Source organism: Protopterus annectens, chromosome 8.part1, assembly GCF_019279795.1.
Source record: "Protopterus annectens isolate FY-2018-M chromosome 8.part1, PAN1.0, whole genome shotgun sequence".
In the NCBI taxonomy this organism is placed as follows: Eukaryota; Metazoa; Chordata; order Ceratodontiformes; family Protopteridae; genus Protopterus; species Protopterus annectens.
Window position 1 is genome coordinate 499,862,209 of NC_056742.1, and position 18,088 is coordinate 499,880,296.

Genomic DNA, 18,088 nt, shown 5'->3' on the forward strand with positions numbered 1-18,088 from the left:
TTTCTTTTTCCTTTTGGTAATTTGTTCCGTTAGTTTCCCCATTTTGGCGTTGATGCTTTCTAAATCCGCTCTTAGGGTGGGGAAACTCGGATGTTGGCTTATGGTGTCATAGATGCCCTTGATTTCCTCGTGTGTCATCTCAAGCCTCTTATGGTTGTGCGTAATGATAACTTTCATTACCTGGAGGCTTGCTTCATTGTAAATTTTGACCAGTTCCTGGTAGGTGCCACCGGTCTCGTTGATTCCATTTGGGAATCTGTAGACCCTTAGTCCTGTCGGCACTATTTTGTTTTCGATGCAAGTCTCTAGGTAGTAGATATCCAGATATCCAGGTTGAAGTTCTCGCATTGCTAAGGATGAAGCTACCTGGTAACAGGAAAAGAGGAAGGCCTAAGATAAGGTTTATGGATGCGGTGAGAGAGGACATGCAGGTGGTTGGTGTGACAGAGCAAGATGGAGAGGTAAGGAAGAAATGGAAGCAGGTGATCTGCTGTGGCAAACCCTAACGGGAACAGCCGAAAGAAGATGATGATGATACATGTATATATATATATATATGTATATATATATATATATATATATATATATATATATATATATATATATATATATATATATACACACACCACATAAATGTTCGACCAAACACCAAAAACACAAAAAACAGGCAAATTCCTTCAAGAACGTCTCCGGAACCAAGATTAATCCACCACGAACCAGGAATACAATAAAATGCTAAAGTTTATTACTTTGTCACTTATCCAATCAAAACCATCAATTAAATTCAAATACGCAAATCAACTTGTCTTTATAAGCTCATGAATATTAAAATTATTATAACTTGCTTCTATGTCTAAAACACTCAGATTTCTTTTAATACATAATAAATAAATTCACGTTAAAACACTAATTTATATATATTGAATTATCTAAAATTAAATACATATAAATATTAAAGTAGCTAAATTCATATCTCTGTTTATATATAAATCTATGTGTATAAAAATAAATAAATTAACAACTTCACATATAAAAAGGAGTACATAATGATTAATACATCACCATCTATTGATCAAATATTATATTACACTTAAAATTACATTTTAGCTGTCTAACTTCAATAGGGGTAAAATTGATATATGTTCATTTAATCCTGGATATTTATTTGCTTCTAATGTAATTTGCCACCTTAGTTCTTTGTACACACACATATAAACATACATATATACATATACACACACATATATTTTATATATATATATATATATATATATATATACATAAACTGCAATTTTTCTAAATCCTTAATATTGTTCAATGTTCCAGTTCCTGGAGGTACGTCAAAAATATCAGAATATTCATTATTAAATTGTCCTATATCAATTGCTACATAAATTATTGCCAACAACTCGTAAAGCAATATAGCTCATCCTTAAAATTTCTTAAAAATAAAGAATTAATAAAAGTAATGAAGAAACAGGATAAGAGCGGAAGGCCCCGTGTCCAATTACAGCCGTACATATTACTTTGAAAATGAATGAATGAATGAATGAATGAGTTTAAGAACAAATTACATATATTTTTTTTCATTTTCACTACTGGAAATTATTGACAAAAACACAAAACAAGCTTACTATTATCACAATATCTACTTACTACTAATTGTTCCCTAAACTTGGCAGATATAATGATTATTTATTTTTCCGAAAACCCATTTCTTGCCCATAATACATGGAGGGTACAACTGATGATCCCTACTCTGTGTTGTCCGATCACAGTTCCATTAACTTAAAATGGCACTAGTGAGAAATACAAATAGGTTTCAGAATCCTAAGTAAACATGTCAGGAACAGTTTTGCAGTGACTCTTACATATGTATTTCCTACATGTGTTACACCAACTATGAAAAGTTCCAAGAAACATATAATGAAATAACCAAGATAACTTATTCTTTTCAAGAGTGATAATTTGTGAGTATTCAGGTTCTAGCTTCCTTCTCTTTATCAGCGAGAAAGTTATATTTCCGGGCTTGCAAAAGCTCAGTTAATTAGTGAAGTTGTTCTTAATTATGGGGTTCATTCATCTTCAGACTATAAAAGATATAAAGCCTAGAAAAGGAGAACAAAGGAGCTTTTTTCAAAAGCATAAAATCAAATAGTTCTGAATTTTAAGACTGAATAACTTTTTGGCCTTTGTGGTTGTTAAATAAAAAGAGATTCAGGTATCTCACTTCATTTGTTTTCATTAGCAAAACACTTTTTAGATAGGACAGAGATTCTGATGCTATAGCAAGGTAGATGCATTCCTAAACAGAATATCATGAGATTTCCTTCAGTCTGAGTACCGTATGCTCCGAAGATAGAAATGCCACAGAGTTAGATAAACTGCTAAGTCATGCTTTACAGTATGTGAGAGTATGTGCGTCATCATCTAGGAATGGAAATACACTGAGGAAAGGAAATGTTCCACTTAGGATGTAGTTCACCTTTAAATCTGTTAGCTTCATGAAATATGAGAAATTCAGAAATGCAAGCATAGATAAACTGTAAGTAGTTATTTTATTTATTAATCTGATTGTTGACAACTTTTTGAAAGTAGAAAAGGAACACAATTCTTTTTGTCAGTATGTTTCTAAAGCATTTACATCTATCTGCAATAATTTCACTTTTTAAAACTCAGGCAAAATAAGAAATTTAAGAACCGAAAAAAATACTTTTGTGCATGATAACAACCTCTAAAATATTTTAATTAAAAAATATTTATACGGAACAAACAACTTAAAAACAAAATAACCTCTCTGTCGAGCCCTGCTGCCAATGTGCTGATGACGCCAGTTTCTTTGTTGACTGTAAACATTTCTGGATATGGTAATTTTGGTTCCTGGCTCACAATGGAGTACCCAAGCTTAGCATTGTCAGTTTCAGGGTCATCAGCATCTGTAGCACTTATGGTCATCACAGACGTAGCTAAAAATAAACAATTTTTAATGTTAATTATATGTTAATTCACTTAATCTTATCTTTCCCATGTACAGCGTTACACATACCCAGATGTGATCCTGATGTTTTCTAGGATGAGTGATGGACTGTAGAAGTCAATCAGAACATCCTCTGCAGTACTGCACAAGTTTCTCAAGTAAGTCTTGTCCTGAATCAATCAATTGGTTAGCATTTTAGAGTTTCCCAGTTAAGGATTCAGTTCTTTACTAACATTTTAAAATTCATCAGTACATTAGGCAGTTAGACTGTGATCCCGTTGTATCTGCTATAGCCTGTGCCCTTCTGCTTTCATGCAAGACCTGTAGCAGGAAACGTCTCTCAACTCAGAGGGACAACAGCAGGGTAGATCAAAATGGACAAAAAGGCAAACTACTAGTGCACTGTGCTTCCAAATAGTGTACTCCCAGGCTATAAAGCAAAATATGAAGCAAATCAGTGCGTTTAAAAGGAAAAATTAAAAATAGATACTGGAGTGCACTGTAGGTTTGGAAGGAAACACAGAAGAAGGTGGAGATATACATGGGAATGTGGTGGGTTGCTTTGTCTAACAAGGGGTAATAAGACTGAGAAAGATATGCAACTGCTTTTAAATGTTACAGGTGCAGTGGTTAAAAGGTTAGGAAAGTAAAACAGGACAACAGACAGGGACAGGTACGAACAGCAGAATGGATAGCTGGAGGGATGTGCAATGATGCATAGAGAGTGGATATGTGAAGGGATTGGTTATGCAAACTGGTGCAGTGAATGTGAGAGTATGGACAGTGGAAAGAGTATGTGAAAGCACAACAGAGAGGCATGTTTAATGGTGCACAGATGGACCGGGTGAAGTCGTAACTGAAGGAGTACAAACAGGGGGATGGTGGGTCATCATATAATATTGTGTGTGGGTCATAATACTCTAACAGTACTTTTTATATGGGAAAACTAAGTGTTTTATAAGAGGGCATACATACAAAGAATATAAATACTGAACATAAATACTGAACATGAATGTTGGGCAGGTCACTGTGATGGAAGGAACAGGAGGTGTTTCCATAATGAATTACTCAGCAATCTCAAAATGGCAATTCATCTTGAAAGGACTTCCAGACTGGATGCATTCTGAGCATTACGTTGATTAGAACTCTACCACTTTGAAAACTGAGAAATGACTGAGGGGAGTGGCTTGGATGGCGGGCCAAAAGCAGCACAAACTTCCTGCTGTGCAGTATTATAAATCTCCTGACAGGATTTACTTATAAAATTCACCAATATCACTTGAAAGTGATTCATCTGCAATACAGGAATCTTAAGCTTTAAATTGGTGTATTTTTCAACCAATAATCTTTATATTTTCCTGTCAGACTTTAAAGAAGAACGAATAACAACTGAAGGAAGAGAGTCTTGCCAAGTCTTCCCAGCAGGAAACCTCCATGAAAAAAGAGCTGCATTCAGTTTTTACAAACATTCAGGACTTGATGCTGAAAATACACAAACTGGACCTTAAAACTGATAAAGACTCTACTAAGCAAATTGAATTATTAAGTGATGTCTTGAAACAACAAAAAATTCCAATTGCAACACTAGAGAAGTTAGTGTCTGACATTGACTGCAGATTAATAGAGGGGGAAAATATTGAACTCCTACAGCAAAAAACAGTCCAGAAGGAATAATATCAGAATTTATGATATACCAAAAAGAATGGAAGACAATATGATAAACCCTTTAACTGCATGGCTTACTAAAACTTTAAATCTATCGGAAGCTTTATCATTCGGCATACCTCTCAACCTGGAAACATCAAAAATCTGAACAAAGGCCCATGAAAAATAGGTACAAATCTGTATGCTGATTAACATAACATTTGCATAACATAATTATATAACCCCACCCACTCCAATGGAATTGTGGGATACCAGCTTCCAAACGCAAACTGAACAGAACCAAAATATGGTCCCAGAGTCCCAGACCCTGTAGTAAATCATATTATGGTAACCTTTTTTTTAATGGGTAGCAATGATGTTCACTGGGAAGGGAGAAGATGATGAACCTTAGGATTTTGTTTTTCGTGACTTGCAGTATGTGGGTTTTGTGGTCAAAGTAGGACATTTAATGGTAGGAAATATTCAAATCTTAACAAAAGAATATTATAGTTTGCTAGGACCTCCTAAAGTCATTCTCCATGGCCTACTTATCAGTGGAGTAGCTTGAGTTTGTGCCGTGGAGCTGTCTGAGTTTGTAGTGTCCTCCTCACAAAATCATTGTCAAATTGGGCCCCCCATACAGCTCTTCCCCTGCAGCTGTTCTAATGTCCCGTTACTTAGATATTTTGCCCCATTTACCATAAATGGTAATGTGCATACTGCTTTACTTCTACAATTATTATTTGGATTTCATTTAAAACTTTTATTTTTCATTTTATAGCACAAACACTAATAGAAATTTGCTAAACAAAGCAATACAGTCTCACAATGAAAATAGACTTAGCATCAAAACTTCTCTGACCTTGAAACTCACATTAATTGAAAATTTCCATCATAAAAGTAAAGAAAAAACGTCTACAATCCACCAGTATCAGTAAATATGCACAATCTCTGCAGAAGGTCATATAAATAATTCCATATTAAAGAGATCTGTAAGATCTGTAACTAATGAAGAGGTTGCTGCTAGCAAACATTATATTTCATTGTTTCATCTACAAATAAAGTGCCTGTTGCCCTTGAGGAACAAATTGCCTATATTACATTAAAAAAATGATAAATTAGTAATACTGCAGTAGGGAATGGAGGGCAAACTGATAACAGATTCATAGTTCATAGTTACTAGGTATCTCCGCCACAGAGGACATTCTCAGGACTGCAGCATCTATCCCCTTTAAAAGTACAATGCAGTACAGTAAACAATCCGTCTACATACTGTGGGAGTAAAACCCACAGCCTTCTGCATCAAAAGCAAGTACTCTACCTGCTGTGCTACTAACACAGACTTGGTATAAGCAGCACTAAACTTCTCTCCCCCTGAAGAACTATGCAAGACAAGAACTCTGGAAAAAGCCAACATTTATTGGAGGGGACAAAGCCCCAAAAATACAGGGACAAATTTTAAACATTGCTTGTATAACCTTGGAAAGTTGGTAGAATAATATATTTTCTGTTACCATGCCTTTCCTGAAAGATGGGAATACAAAATAGGAAGACTGAAACTTAAATGGCTATCATTATTTAGTGAATTCAATTCTCACCGATTTGCTAGAAAAACACAAATTTAAGAGGAACAGACCATAAGTTATATATGAGCCAAACACTTCCTTGTGGTAATATGGGTAGGGAACTCAGGCTCTTGCTCCTTGTACCTATGGTACAGGGTTTGGGCCCGAGTAATGCTAACCAACCAGTCATAGTTGAGGGCATTTCACACACACACACACACACACAAAAATAGACCTGCACTGCTTAAGGCTGCTACAAAGAAAGGTAATACAGACCTGCAGAGATTTCTCACATTAAAACGGAGCTGCTACAAAGATTTATAATGTAAACCACATACAACAAAGATTAATGTAAAATGGACCTGCACTGCTACAAAGAAAAGATTTCTATAAAATGGACCTGCAAAGACTTCACACACACACACACACACACACACACACACACACACACACACACACACACACACACACACACACACACACACACACACACACACACACAATCAGCTGAGCGGAGGAGGGGAAGTGGCTACAACTCTGATCTGTGATGTATAACAATAAGTATCCTATTTTTTGTTTATTTTTGCAGTTAAAAGCATTTTCTAGAGTCTCCTTGCTCCTTTATCTGTTTAAAACTTTCAGTTAGTGGCTCACTGCTGTTTGTCCTCCTGCGATAAACATTTCTGTAGTGTTTTTGCAGTGTTTTCTGCCTAAAATAGTGTAGCTAGTAGCTGTAGCACAGCCCAGTTCAGGTTTGCTGTCTCTGTGGCCTGGTTGTTTGTTTACAGTATATGTTGTGAGCACATGTTCCAGGCCATCTTGGCTTAGCAGAAACATTCTTTCTTCAACTTTAGTGAGAGTAACTGTTGATTGGCTGCTGGCCTGGCTGGTAGAGGTTGGCTGGTCTAGGGCTTGGAGTAAGCACTCATTGGAGCTTTTTAAAGTTGCTTCATGTTGTACATCCTGGTATTTAAGCCCTAACTTTGAGAGGATTTCTGTCTGTACAACCTGAGCTGAGTGGAGGAGGCACTGACCACAACTCTGATTTTGATATATAACAAGTATCCTGTATTTTATTTTTGCTTATTTGTACTAGTTATTGCTTATTCTAGCCATTTAACTAACTGTTTGTCTGCTGCATACTTTTTACTGTATTTTATTGCTACAAACTAATCTGCAAGGTTGTACTAAAATTGTCTGCCTTACAAGGCCTGATAATAAGGTTTTTACTGTCACACTGTGTGCAAAGCTTTTTTAGCTAGCTTCACTGTGTGAAAGGTATTAACTGGAAATTTTCTCCATTTGTTGAGCATCTGTTTTGTTCTGATTTCCTGCCAAGGAGTGTAGCATACAACTGATTTGTTTGCAGTTAAAAGCATGCTCTAGAGTCTCCTTGCTCCTTTATCTGTTTAAAACTTTCATTTACTGGCTCTCTGTTGTGATGAACATTTCTGTAGTGTTTTCTGGCATCTTCTTCTTATAGTTGGTGGCTTTGCAGTTGCTCGCCCCTACTGTAAATTTGATCTAGGACACTCCTCCCAGTCTAGTGTCATTAATACAGAGAGAACATCTGAGAAGGCCAACCCACTTGAATTATCTTCTGTTCCTCCTTTCTCCCTTTCCACTTTACAAACACAAAAAAAAAAAAAAAACACTTTGCTAGAATCTACCATTGCTAGAATCTCCTTGTGTTCTGAGTGTGCTTTTCAAACAATCTGGAAATATAGAGCTGATAAGTACATTTTTGGCACTTAACTGTTCAGAGTTCTGCAATGTCAATTTTTGCTTGACTGAATTATTTATCTATTTGCTGGCATTGTTTCTAAGTGCCTCCATCTTGTTTTATCCCCTAATTTATTGCCTTTTGCATTTGTTTTTAGTCATTTTTTAAATTTGATTGCATTTATTTAAGCTGCATTTGCTTTAATATTGCTACACACTGAAGTACTCTAGCTTGCACTGCATTTGAACTGTTTTTTAGCTGCTTTTCTTTTTAAAAAAAGTTCTAAGCTTGTTTCCTGCCTTTCCTGTAACTAGTCTAGTCCAGATATAGATTTGTTGTATCCAGGACTGTTTGTAAGCTTCTAAACCCCTCAAGCCTTTCTGTGTTGGAGGGACGCCTTCTAGCTTATAAGTGGGAATGGTAAGCACTAGGTAGCTTATCTACCACAAGATGAGTGGTTTCTGACCCAGAAAGTGTAGCTTATTGGCTGTTTGGGCAGTTTTCCCATCCCTTTCAACTTTTTGGTTTAAAAGCCCGCATTTGCGCAGGTTTGCGCTTGTTTAAGCATCGCACAGCGGTGCAGAGATGAGGGAAACTATTACTGGTGCCAAAACATCTGCTCTTCAGTTTTCCCCTTAGATCTTACTACTTCTTTCTGTCTTGCACTTCAAATAGCCTAATCACTACAGGTTTTTGTAGCAATTATTGTAGCACACCTAATTGCCATCATCACTAGTTGTTCTTCATGGAAATAGCTCCAGTACTTAGTAGTTATGACTACGCCTCCTGGCATGATTAAAGGATAGTTCCCTGTGCTTTCTCCTATTAACCTGGTGCACTTGGGCATTCTGAGGCAGTGCAGCAACTGCCTTATGTACGCCAACAACCCTCTCCTCTTACCTCCCAATACTCAGACTTGTGAGAGATGCACTTATATCACCAAAGTGGAAGCTATGCACTCTCCAGCCAAGATCAAACTAGCTGGTCAAGAGGAGAAGGTCAACACCTGCACCACCCCACATGGAACACATAGCCCTCCAGAACATCCACTATCACAGCTCTCATATAAAAACACAAACCACACACCCACCTTCGTGGAGGCTCTCAATAGAAATTTACCCAAACAGCAGAGACCTCCAAGGCAGACATGCACTCTACCACCACAACACAGCATAAACCACAGGACACACAGCTCACCTCCAGTGTGCCCCTCAGCCTAAGCCCCTAAGGCTAAACACCTTGCCCAATACACTAATCATAGGTGACTCAATAATGAGGCACACGGATGTCCCACTCACTAAGTTGAATAAGGAGAAGGTAACAGTCAGCTGTCTATCAGGTGCCAGAATCAGATCACACATGCTCTCAAGTCGCTGTACAACAAGTAAAAGTATGACTCTGTCATTGTCCATGTGGGTGTGAATGACCTGAAATTCACCACCCTGGACTACAAGAAAAGAGACATGGTGAAGTTCTTGGATTATGTGGCCCAAGCAGCTATGACACTATCCCTGAGCAGTATCCTACCATCACCCAGTATGATACCACAGTACAAACAAAAAACGATAGACTTCAACAATTGGCTAAGTTCCTGGTGTCATTCTAAGGGGATCCAGTATCTGTCTGCTTGGGATGACATGATTGAAAAAAAAAAAGTAATCTCCGTGGTATCCTCGAAGTCTCAAAACAACCCACTAAAGTGTAGTGGGTCCAAAAACAAAACAGTGTAAGAAACGTCTCTGTGTGGAAGATCTTCTGTCCATATATTTCTAGTTAATCGCTGTATATTAATCAGATCAGACAACAGTAGAGAACTTAAACTTGTCTTAAGTCAAAACAAAACAAAACAAAAAATAATAGAAAATATATAATTGTACAGCATTACTAAGTATTCGAAAGTAATCCAAGCAAGGCAGACAGTCTGTTTCCAGTCGAAAATCCTTTATTAAGTACACAGACAAGCGATCCAAGTAAAACAAAAATAGAGTAATAATTTCCTCACACAACTTAAACAAGTCAAGTTTTGACTTGAGATGAGTTTTAAGTTCGCTTCTTCTACTACTATTGTCTGATCTGATTAATATACAGTGACTAACTAGAAATATATGGACTGAAAATCTTCCACACAGAGAAGTTTCTTACACTGTTTTGGATGACATGATTGACGGACCTCTATGCTTTGCCAGGAGATGGCCTGCATCTGTCACCCCTGGGTTTCAGAGTACTGGCTAAGGTTCTTGCCACCCCTATGGTGCCTTTTTTAGGTGGTGTTCCAAAGACCAAATTACCACTGTAACAGCTATAAAAAAATGCAGTCTGAGGGTCATGCTGCTCAACACTAAAAGTCTAAATCTCAAGATGCACTCGCTCGAAGCACTCCTCAAAATGGAGAACATTGACATTTGTGCTGTAATGGAGACCGGGTTTATGGTGGCAGAAAGCACCCCTGTGCTACCAGGCTATAACTCTTGCCACACCTTTCAGCCCTGAAACATGGACCAAAGCTCCAAAGGTGGTGGTGTCTCCATACTCATAATGGATATGCACACCTCCATACTACTAGCCCAGCATAATGCATCTGAGATACGTCAGGTACAACTAACATTGGGTAAAATGGTGATCCAGGTCATAATCTGCTATAGGTCCCCAACCATGTCCCTAGACTCTCACTCCACATTCCTAAGCACCCTGGAATTGATAAAGGTCCAACCCAACACTTTTACTAGGAGACTTCAACTACCCCCCCCATCAACTGGGAAAACTACTCAAGCACCAATACACTGGCCCAATGCTTCCTGGAATTCATCATTTGCAATGCCCTGGACCAGCTCATTCTGACCCCCCACTAGAGGGAGCAACATCCTTGACCTGATTATTACTAACATGGGCAACCATTGCTCTACACCAATAGTCAATCCCTCCCCTGGTCAGATCAGACCATAAATTAATCACCATGAAAATTCACATCTGACCCACAACCCCTGCAAAGGTAATCACCTTGAAAAACTTCTCCAAAGCCAACTTTGGACTCCTAAAAATAGAGGTGGCCAACTTCACGGTACCCTTGCCAATGGAAAATAGCTGCATGACTGCTAAATTGTACACAAATGCATGGAACTAGGAATACTCAACAGAACCAAGACGCTCTCCTCCAAAAAAAGGAAGCCAATCTGGTGGTCCTGTGCTATTAATAAACTCTACAACAGAAGGAAGAAACTGTTGCAGAAAAATGTGAAGCCCCAAGACTGGAAAAACTCCCTTTTTACCTCAACAAAAAGTTGAGATCCCTTATCAAATCCTCTAAAGCCAGCTATGAAGGCAGAATTGTGGCAGACACTAAAAACAATCACAAAGCCTTCTATAGCTATATCAAGAACCTCTACGGCAAAACCCAGATTTGCTCTGAGATATTGTGTAATGGTATCTCCTATACTCAGCCAACAGATATTGCCAACATACTGGCAGACAGATTCAGTGCCAACTTTACCCCCCCCCCCCCAAAAGGACAAACCATAGTACCAGAAGAATGCCAGACACCCAGAATTACTGCAGCACATGTTAAAGCTGCATTGTCCAAGGCCAAGAATACAGCTTCCATGGGACCCTGGCTGTGTTCTACATGAACTACAAAGCGAACTGGCACCACATCTGTGTGCCCTGTTCAGTCACAGCATCACCTCAGGCTTTGTCCCTAATGAATGGCACACTGCTACAGTCATCCCTCTCCATAAAGGGGGAGCGACTACAGACCCTGGGAATTATCAACCCATTAGCCTGATAACTCTGCTATATAAAGCTATGGAGCACATCATCATGGATCTGACTAACAAAGATATAGGAAATCTCCAAACTCTAGACCCCATGCAATTTGGCTTTGTGAAAGGGAGATCATGCCTGCTCAACCTGGTTGACTTCTTTGAGTCAGTCACCAGGGCTGTGGATGAAGGGGAGGCAGTGCATACAGCCAACCTCGATCTGACCATCCTCACCATTATTCACTTAGGAATTATTGATGAACTCACCAAATTAGGCATCAACCCCTATATCACTAGGTGGGTTGCAAACTGGCTGACAGATAGAACACACAGTATGAAAGTAGTGGACTCCAAGTCAGACTGCTTACCAATCACAAGTGGAGTCCTACAGGGATCGGTCCTGGGTCCTTCCTTATTCGGCATCTACTTCTCAGAAGTCCAGGCCAACACAAAGACACTCTGGCTGACCAAGTTCACAGATGACTACAAGCTGGGAGCCATTAACTTCCCAAGTGATGCAGACATCCTACAGAAAAGGCCTCACTGAGACCAATGACTGGTGTCAAAACCATGGCCTTAAGCTTAATGCCAAAAAATGTGTCGTCATCCCCTTTGGTAAAAACTCAGTTCCCACTAATTACATCAATGGGAGCCCACTGAACACTGAAGGTGTTGAGATCTGGGGACGCAGGTTGACAGTAACCTCTCCTTCGACCACCACATTGCCACTGTGGTCAAATAGTCCTATGTGGCACATCTCATTACCAAGGGTTTTGCATTCAGGAAAAAAGAGTTCATAGTCTTTCTCTACTCTTCCCTCATTAAACCCATTTGGCATGTACCTCACTAGACACATGCAACAGCTGGAGAGGCCACAGAAGTACCTCACAAAAAGGATCATAGGCATTCAACACATGTCCTACATGGACAGACACAAAAGACTCCAGCTATTCTCTGTCTCATATCATCTACTTAGAGGCGATCTCTGCTTGATTTACAAAGCCATGTCTGACCCAGCTCTGTTAGACATGCTACATCTACAGAAATCCTCTGCACCACGTGCTCCAGAGACCTCACCCTCATTATCACATCAATGGAACATGCTGGAGGGACAGGTTCATAACCAAAAGACTGCCCATGCTCTGGTATAGACTTCCCATACATGTCAAGCAGAGCACCTCACTGGCCCTTTTCAAGAGAAATCTTGATGAGTCGATGGGTAATAGAAAGTTCACCCCGGGGATCACTCCAGTGGCTCTACTTGATAGGGGCACTGGGAACTAATGTTGGGTGGCATAATGCTAGGGCACTTCTATGGGCTAGGCTTGTAAAGGCTCCAGGGCTATTAGTCTAGTACACATCTGTGAACAAAGATTTCTGGAAAAATGGACCTTCTGTAAAATGTAAATTGGACCTGCAGAGATTTCTCACACACACGTTAAAATGGAGCTGCTACAGAGATTTCTAATGTAAACCAGAGCTGCTTACACATACACATTTCTGTAAAATGGAGCTGCTTAAGGCTGCTACAAAGATTTCTAACGTAAACCGGAGCTGCTTACTCATACTTAAAACGGAGCTACCTGCTTGCTTTTACACACATGGACGGAGCTGCTTTAAATAGAGATGTCACTCTCACACACAGCTGCTTACTTGCCTAAATAAAATTTTCTGTAATGCACTGAATAAACAGTTCTGCTGCACTAGATTTCTCATACTGAGTACATGGAGCGGACACACACACACACACACACACACACACACACACACACACACACACACACACACACACACACACACACACACACACCTAAATCACCATGCACTGATAAATTACTCTCCGTGTAACTAAAATACACATTTTTCTTACTTGACCTGCAGCATGTAGTCAGGTACTGGGCAACTGTCTGCTATATTCCCTTCCCTCCAAAACAGTTCAAAATAACAGTCCAATGAAGTAGATGTCATTCACGCATGCCCCCTTTAGGCTGGTGATGTGTGGTGATGTCAGCCATAAATTTAAAGTTGTAAAAAAAAAAAAAAAAAACGGGAATTAAAAAGGGCCACTCTGGAATTCATGGCACTCCATTATTTTGCCCTCAAAACCAGTAAATACCGAGGGATTCAATATGGTTGAGAGGTATGTCTTTCGGTACTGAGAAAGCCACAGAACACCATCTACAGTTACTTCTAACAGTAAACATTCAGCCAAAATCTATCATTGTGAAATTTATATCTACTGAAGATAAAGACCATGTATTAAAATCTGTCAGGCTTCTCTCTCCCCTGAAAATAAGAGACCAGTTCATCAGATTTGATAATGACTTTTCTGCTGTAATCTCAAAAAGGAAGGAATGTAAAAACACTTAAACCGGCTGGTATTAAAGCACAACTGATCATTCCTGCCAAAGTAAGACTCTGTTTACCAGAAAACGTTTGAAGAAGCCAGCACTTTTGTACAGCAGGAAAACTAAATACATTAGAACAAATGGAGAGTAGCACTATATTAAAGAGGCAAGCATCAAAAATGAATGGTCTGTGAAGGAGAAGAAAAAAATGCAGACACAAATAACTAAACAATCTATAATATTTAACAATATGCTGTTTATAATTCCCCTTGGAATCCCTCAAAGGTAATGCATTTTATCTCTTTACAGTTTAGAAAACATTAATAACTTTAATGCATAAACCATTCAAAACCGTATAAATAACTTTTAAATTAGTTATGAGAAACCTCACAAATTATCTTAGTGAATATTGCTCTTTAAAGATATGCATATGAATGTACAACTATATAGTGATATTTATTCCTAATACTTCACAATTGCCTCACATAGTTTGAATATTTAAAAAAAAAACTAAAAATAGTACTTCATATGGGGCTAAAACAAGTGTATATGTTGGTGGTAAATGGTTCATATGTAGGATGTCAAGCCCCTTTTTATTTTAATAAGTCATATATGCACATTTTCTGAGCTTTGTGCTGTTGCTGCTTAAATGAATCAATCTTTTATAAATACAGTGTAATGATTTAATAACTTCTGCTATGTTTAAAAGCTAAGGCGAACTTTCCTAGACTGAAAACAGCTGATTTAATTCACTTGTACCATATATTTAATGTTAAAGCAAGCTTTTAGTCTGAAAACTGCAGTTTTTAATTCACTTGCGCCATGTTTACTATGTCCACAAGCATTTTACATTAAAAAGCTTCACTTTGTAATTTAATATTCCTGCTGACCCATCTTAGAGGTTTTTTGAAAGAGTTTCGTAGCTGGATCGAGCTCCTAGATCTGCTGTAAGGCTCCTTTTCGTGCAGAGACTTTCGTAATGATGTCCAGGAAGTTACATGTGACCTTTGAACTCATTACACTGACTGATGCACAGTGGACCAACTGGAAAGCAGAATGAACGTTAGCCTGCATCACTGATTTAAAATTAATTTTTTTGTATAAAATTAAAATGTAATTGAGATTTTTTTCTGATGAGACAAAATTGTTTTATTAACATTTATGCTGTTGTAAGCATTATTTAAAGTTTTGAAGAGGCTTCATTTTCAAATAGTGATAGCTTTTGCTGCCACACTTTAGCAAAGGAATACTGAATCTCAGGCTGTATATTTAACCTGATGATGCTGTACAGTGCTACGTAAAGACAGACATGCATACTCAGCAACAGCACATTCAAATAGTGATAGCTGCTACTGTCACACACCGGTAAAATATGTACCTCGGACGCATATTTAAAACAGATGATGTTTGGCAGTGCTAGTTAGAAACAAATATATAATAAGTAATAGAAGTCACTGTTTTATATCTTAAATAACTATTTTACCTTACAATTTGTATAGTCAAATATGATAATGTTTCTCTTCTTCACATGTTTCTTAGTATAAATATTGTTTTTCTTTTTTCTTCTCATTTCTTTTTTCAATTCTTATTTTATATACAGTAGTAGAAAGTTGCCACTAGATGTCATGGCTTGGCAGGTTTGTCGCTAAAATAGAAAACATATTAAGCCAGGAAAGAATAGTTGTGTAAAATCATACCATAACCATAGCTGTCCTTCTCTCCCATGTTGCAGTATTTCCACTCTTGGGCTTCCCTCTCTTGCCATCTGAATGTCCGGCCGGTATACAAAAGCTTCTAGTCACTGCTAGGTGCGTGGGATGTCGGACATTGGCACAGGGGACGTGGGCCATAAAAGTGACATCTGCACACACCAGCACTCTTCCAGTCCCAGGAAAACTGTGCAAGTCCAGTGCCATCTAAGAAGGGACCACTTAAGGAGGAGAAGGTGGGTGGGAAGGAATACTGCAACATGGACGAGAAGGACATCTGTGGCCATGGTAAAGACTTTACACCATTCTATGTCCTTCTGTTTTCATGTTGCAGTATTCCAATTCTTGGGTGAATGTCAAAGCTCACTTGGGAGACAGCGGTGGCTTGGAACAATTCTCTGCAAATCCATGGACGATTGCCCTGACAAATCCAGCCCTGCATTTGGAAAAGTTGTCTAATTTGTAATGCGTGGTAAAGGTGTGGACAGATGTTCATGTAGCTGCCTCCAAAATGGCAGTATCCAGTCCTTTAAAGAAGGCTCCAGACAAAGCCATAGCCCTAGTGGAGTGTGCTTTAATTTTGGACCCCAAGGATTTCCCATGGTGTGCTCTGGAAATCCAGGCTAAAATTGTCGTTTTGTCACTTCTTTCTCCAGGGCTCTGTGAAAGGAGACAAACAATTGGTCAGATTCTCTGATAGATTTGGTCTTAAGTCTAGTAAAACCTAAGCTGTCTGTGCACATCAAGGGAATGTAAGACTCTCTCACAGTCATCCTGAGTATGGTCAAAAAGGTAGGAAGGTGAATAGATTGGTTTAAGGATAGCTCATTGACCACCTTGGGCATGAAGGAAGGGTTGGTCTTAAGAGATACCCTGTCTGTGGAAGATGGGGAAAGGAGAGAATGGCCATGACAGCCTGTAACTCAGACACTCTTCTTAGCTGATGTTAAGGCCACTATGAGTACTGTTTTCCGGTGCAGTGTTTCAGAGAAGCATTAGAAGCTGGTTCAAAGGGGGCCACCATGAGTTTCTCCAAAACATAATTCAGGTCCGGGAGGGGAATGGGTTTCCTGGGGATGCTGAGGTGCAGCACTCCCTTTAGAAGTAACTTTGCAGGCAACCTGGAAGCCAAAGGAGGATCCAGAGAGACAAGCTGAAACAGTGGCAAGGTGGGTTTCAACAGAGGAGTACACACACCCTGTCTGAAAAGGTTCACACAGGTATGACAGTGCCAAATGGATATCTGCCTGTCTTTGTAGACACCATATAGAGAACCTTTTCCATTTAGATGTACAAGACCTCCAAGAATCAGGTTTCCTGGCTGACTGTGTGCATGTCTGCATTGTATTATAAGTGTCTGTAAGGGATAAGAATTCTATCACCCACAGGGTGATGTTCAGAGATTATAAGTGGGGATGGATTGGAGATTACTTGTCCTGTGTGAGATGGTCCACTCTGGGAGGTAACTTGTGGTGATTGCCCCTGGCTAAATGCAGAAGGAGGGGGAACCAATGCTGCCTTGGCCAAAAGGGGGTCAACAACAAGATTCTTGGTTTGTCCTGGTGAATTTTCTATAGAACTTCCTGAAGTAGTGGGAAAGGGGGAATGCATACATAAACATCCCCTTCCAAGAGATTGAGAAGGCATCCACTGCCCTCAACAGAGGACTGAGCAGCTTGATGCAAAAGGATGGAAGCTGTCTGTTTATAAGGGAGGCAAACAGATCTATCTGAGGTGTACCCCATTTGTGGACTATGTCCAAGAACACATCCCTGTGGAGCATCCATTCTTGGGACTGTGACATGGACCTGCTTAAGGTGTCTGCCTGAGTATTCTGTTCTAAAGGGATATACATTGCCTGTAGCAGGACTCCCTGTTTATTGGCAAGCTCCCACACTTGGAGAGCTAGTCTGCATAGCAAATAAGATTTTGTTCCCCACTGCTTGTTCACATACAACAGAACTGTGGTGCTGTCTGTGAACAGTTTTGGTGGGCCTTGTTTCAGCATGTGTTGGAAGGCATTTAGGGCCAAAAGAATTGCTCTAATCTCTCTGATATTGATATGCTCTTGCTTGATAGAGTTGGTCCATGTGCCCTGTACTCTTAGGGAACCCATGGCTGCTCCTCACCCCAGGTCCGAGGCATCCATGTACATCTGCTGTACTGGCAAGGGTGCCTGTAAGGGTAGACGTGGGTTGCAGTTCACTTGCTTCAACCACCACTGGGGTTCCACTGAATCTCTCTGAGGTAAGACAAGAGGGAGAGTTTGTTGTCTAGGCGATGAGTGTGCTGTGTCCATACAGACCTTCGGTACCATTGTAGCCTCATGTGGAGCCTAGTCAGTGACAGATGAGTGTGCTGTGTCCA

General features: G+C 39.3%; 1 protein-coding gene across 1 annotated transcript in view; it reads right to left on the minus strand.

Annotated features, from left to right (window-relative positions):
• The window catches only part of LOC122810420 (B-cadherin-like), a 494,197-nt gene that overhangs the window by 423,591 nt on the left and 52,518 nt on the right, over positions 1-18,088 (minus strand). The window contains exon 2 of the mRNA XM_044082032.1: positions 2,794-2,966. Coding sequence (XP_043937967.1) covers positions 2,794-2,966 — 173 coding nt within the window. The remainder of the gene's footprint in view (positions 1-2,793; positions 2,967-18,088) is intronic.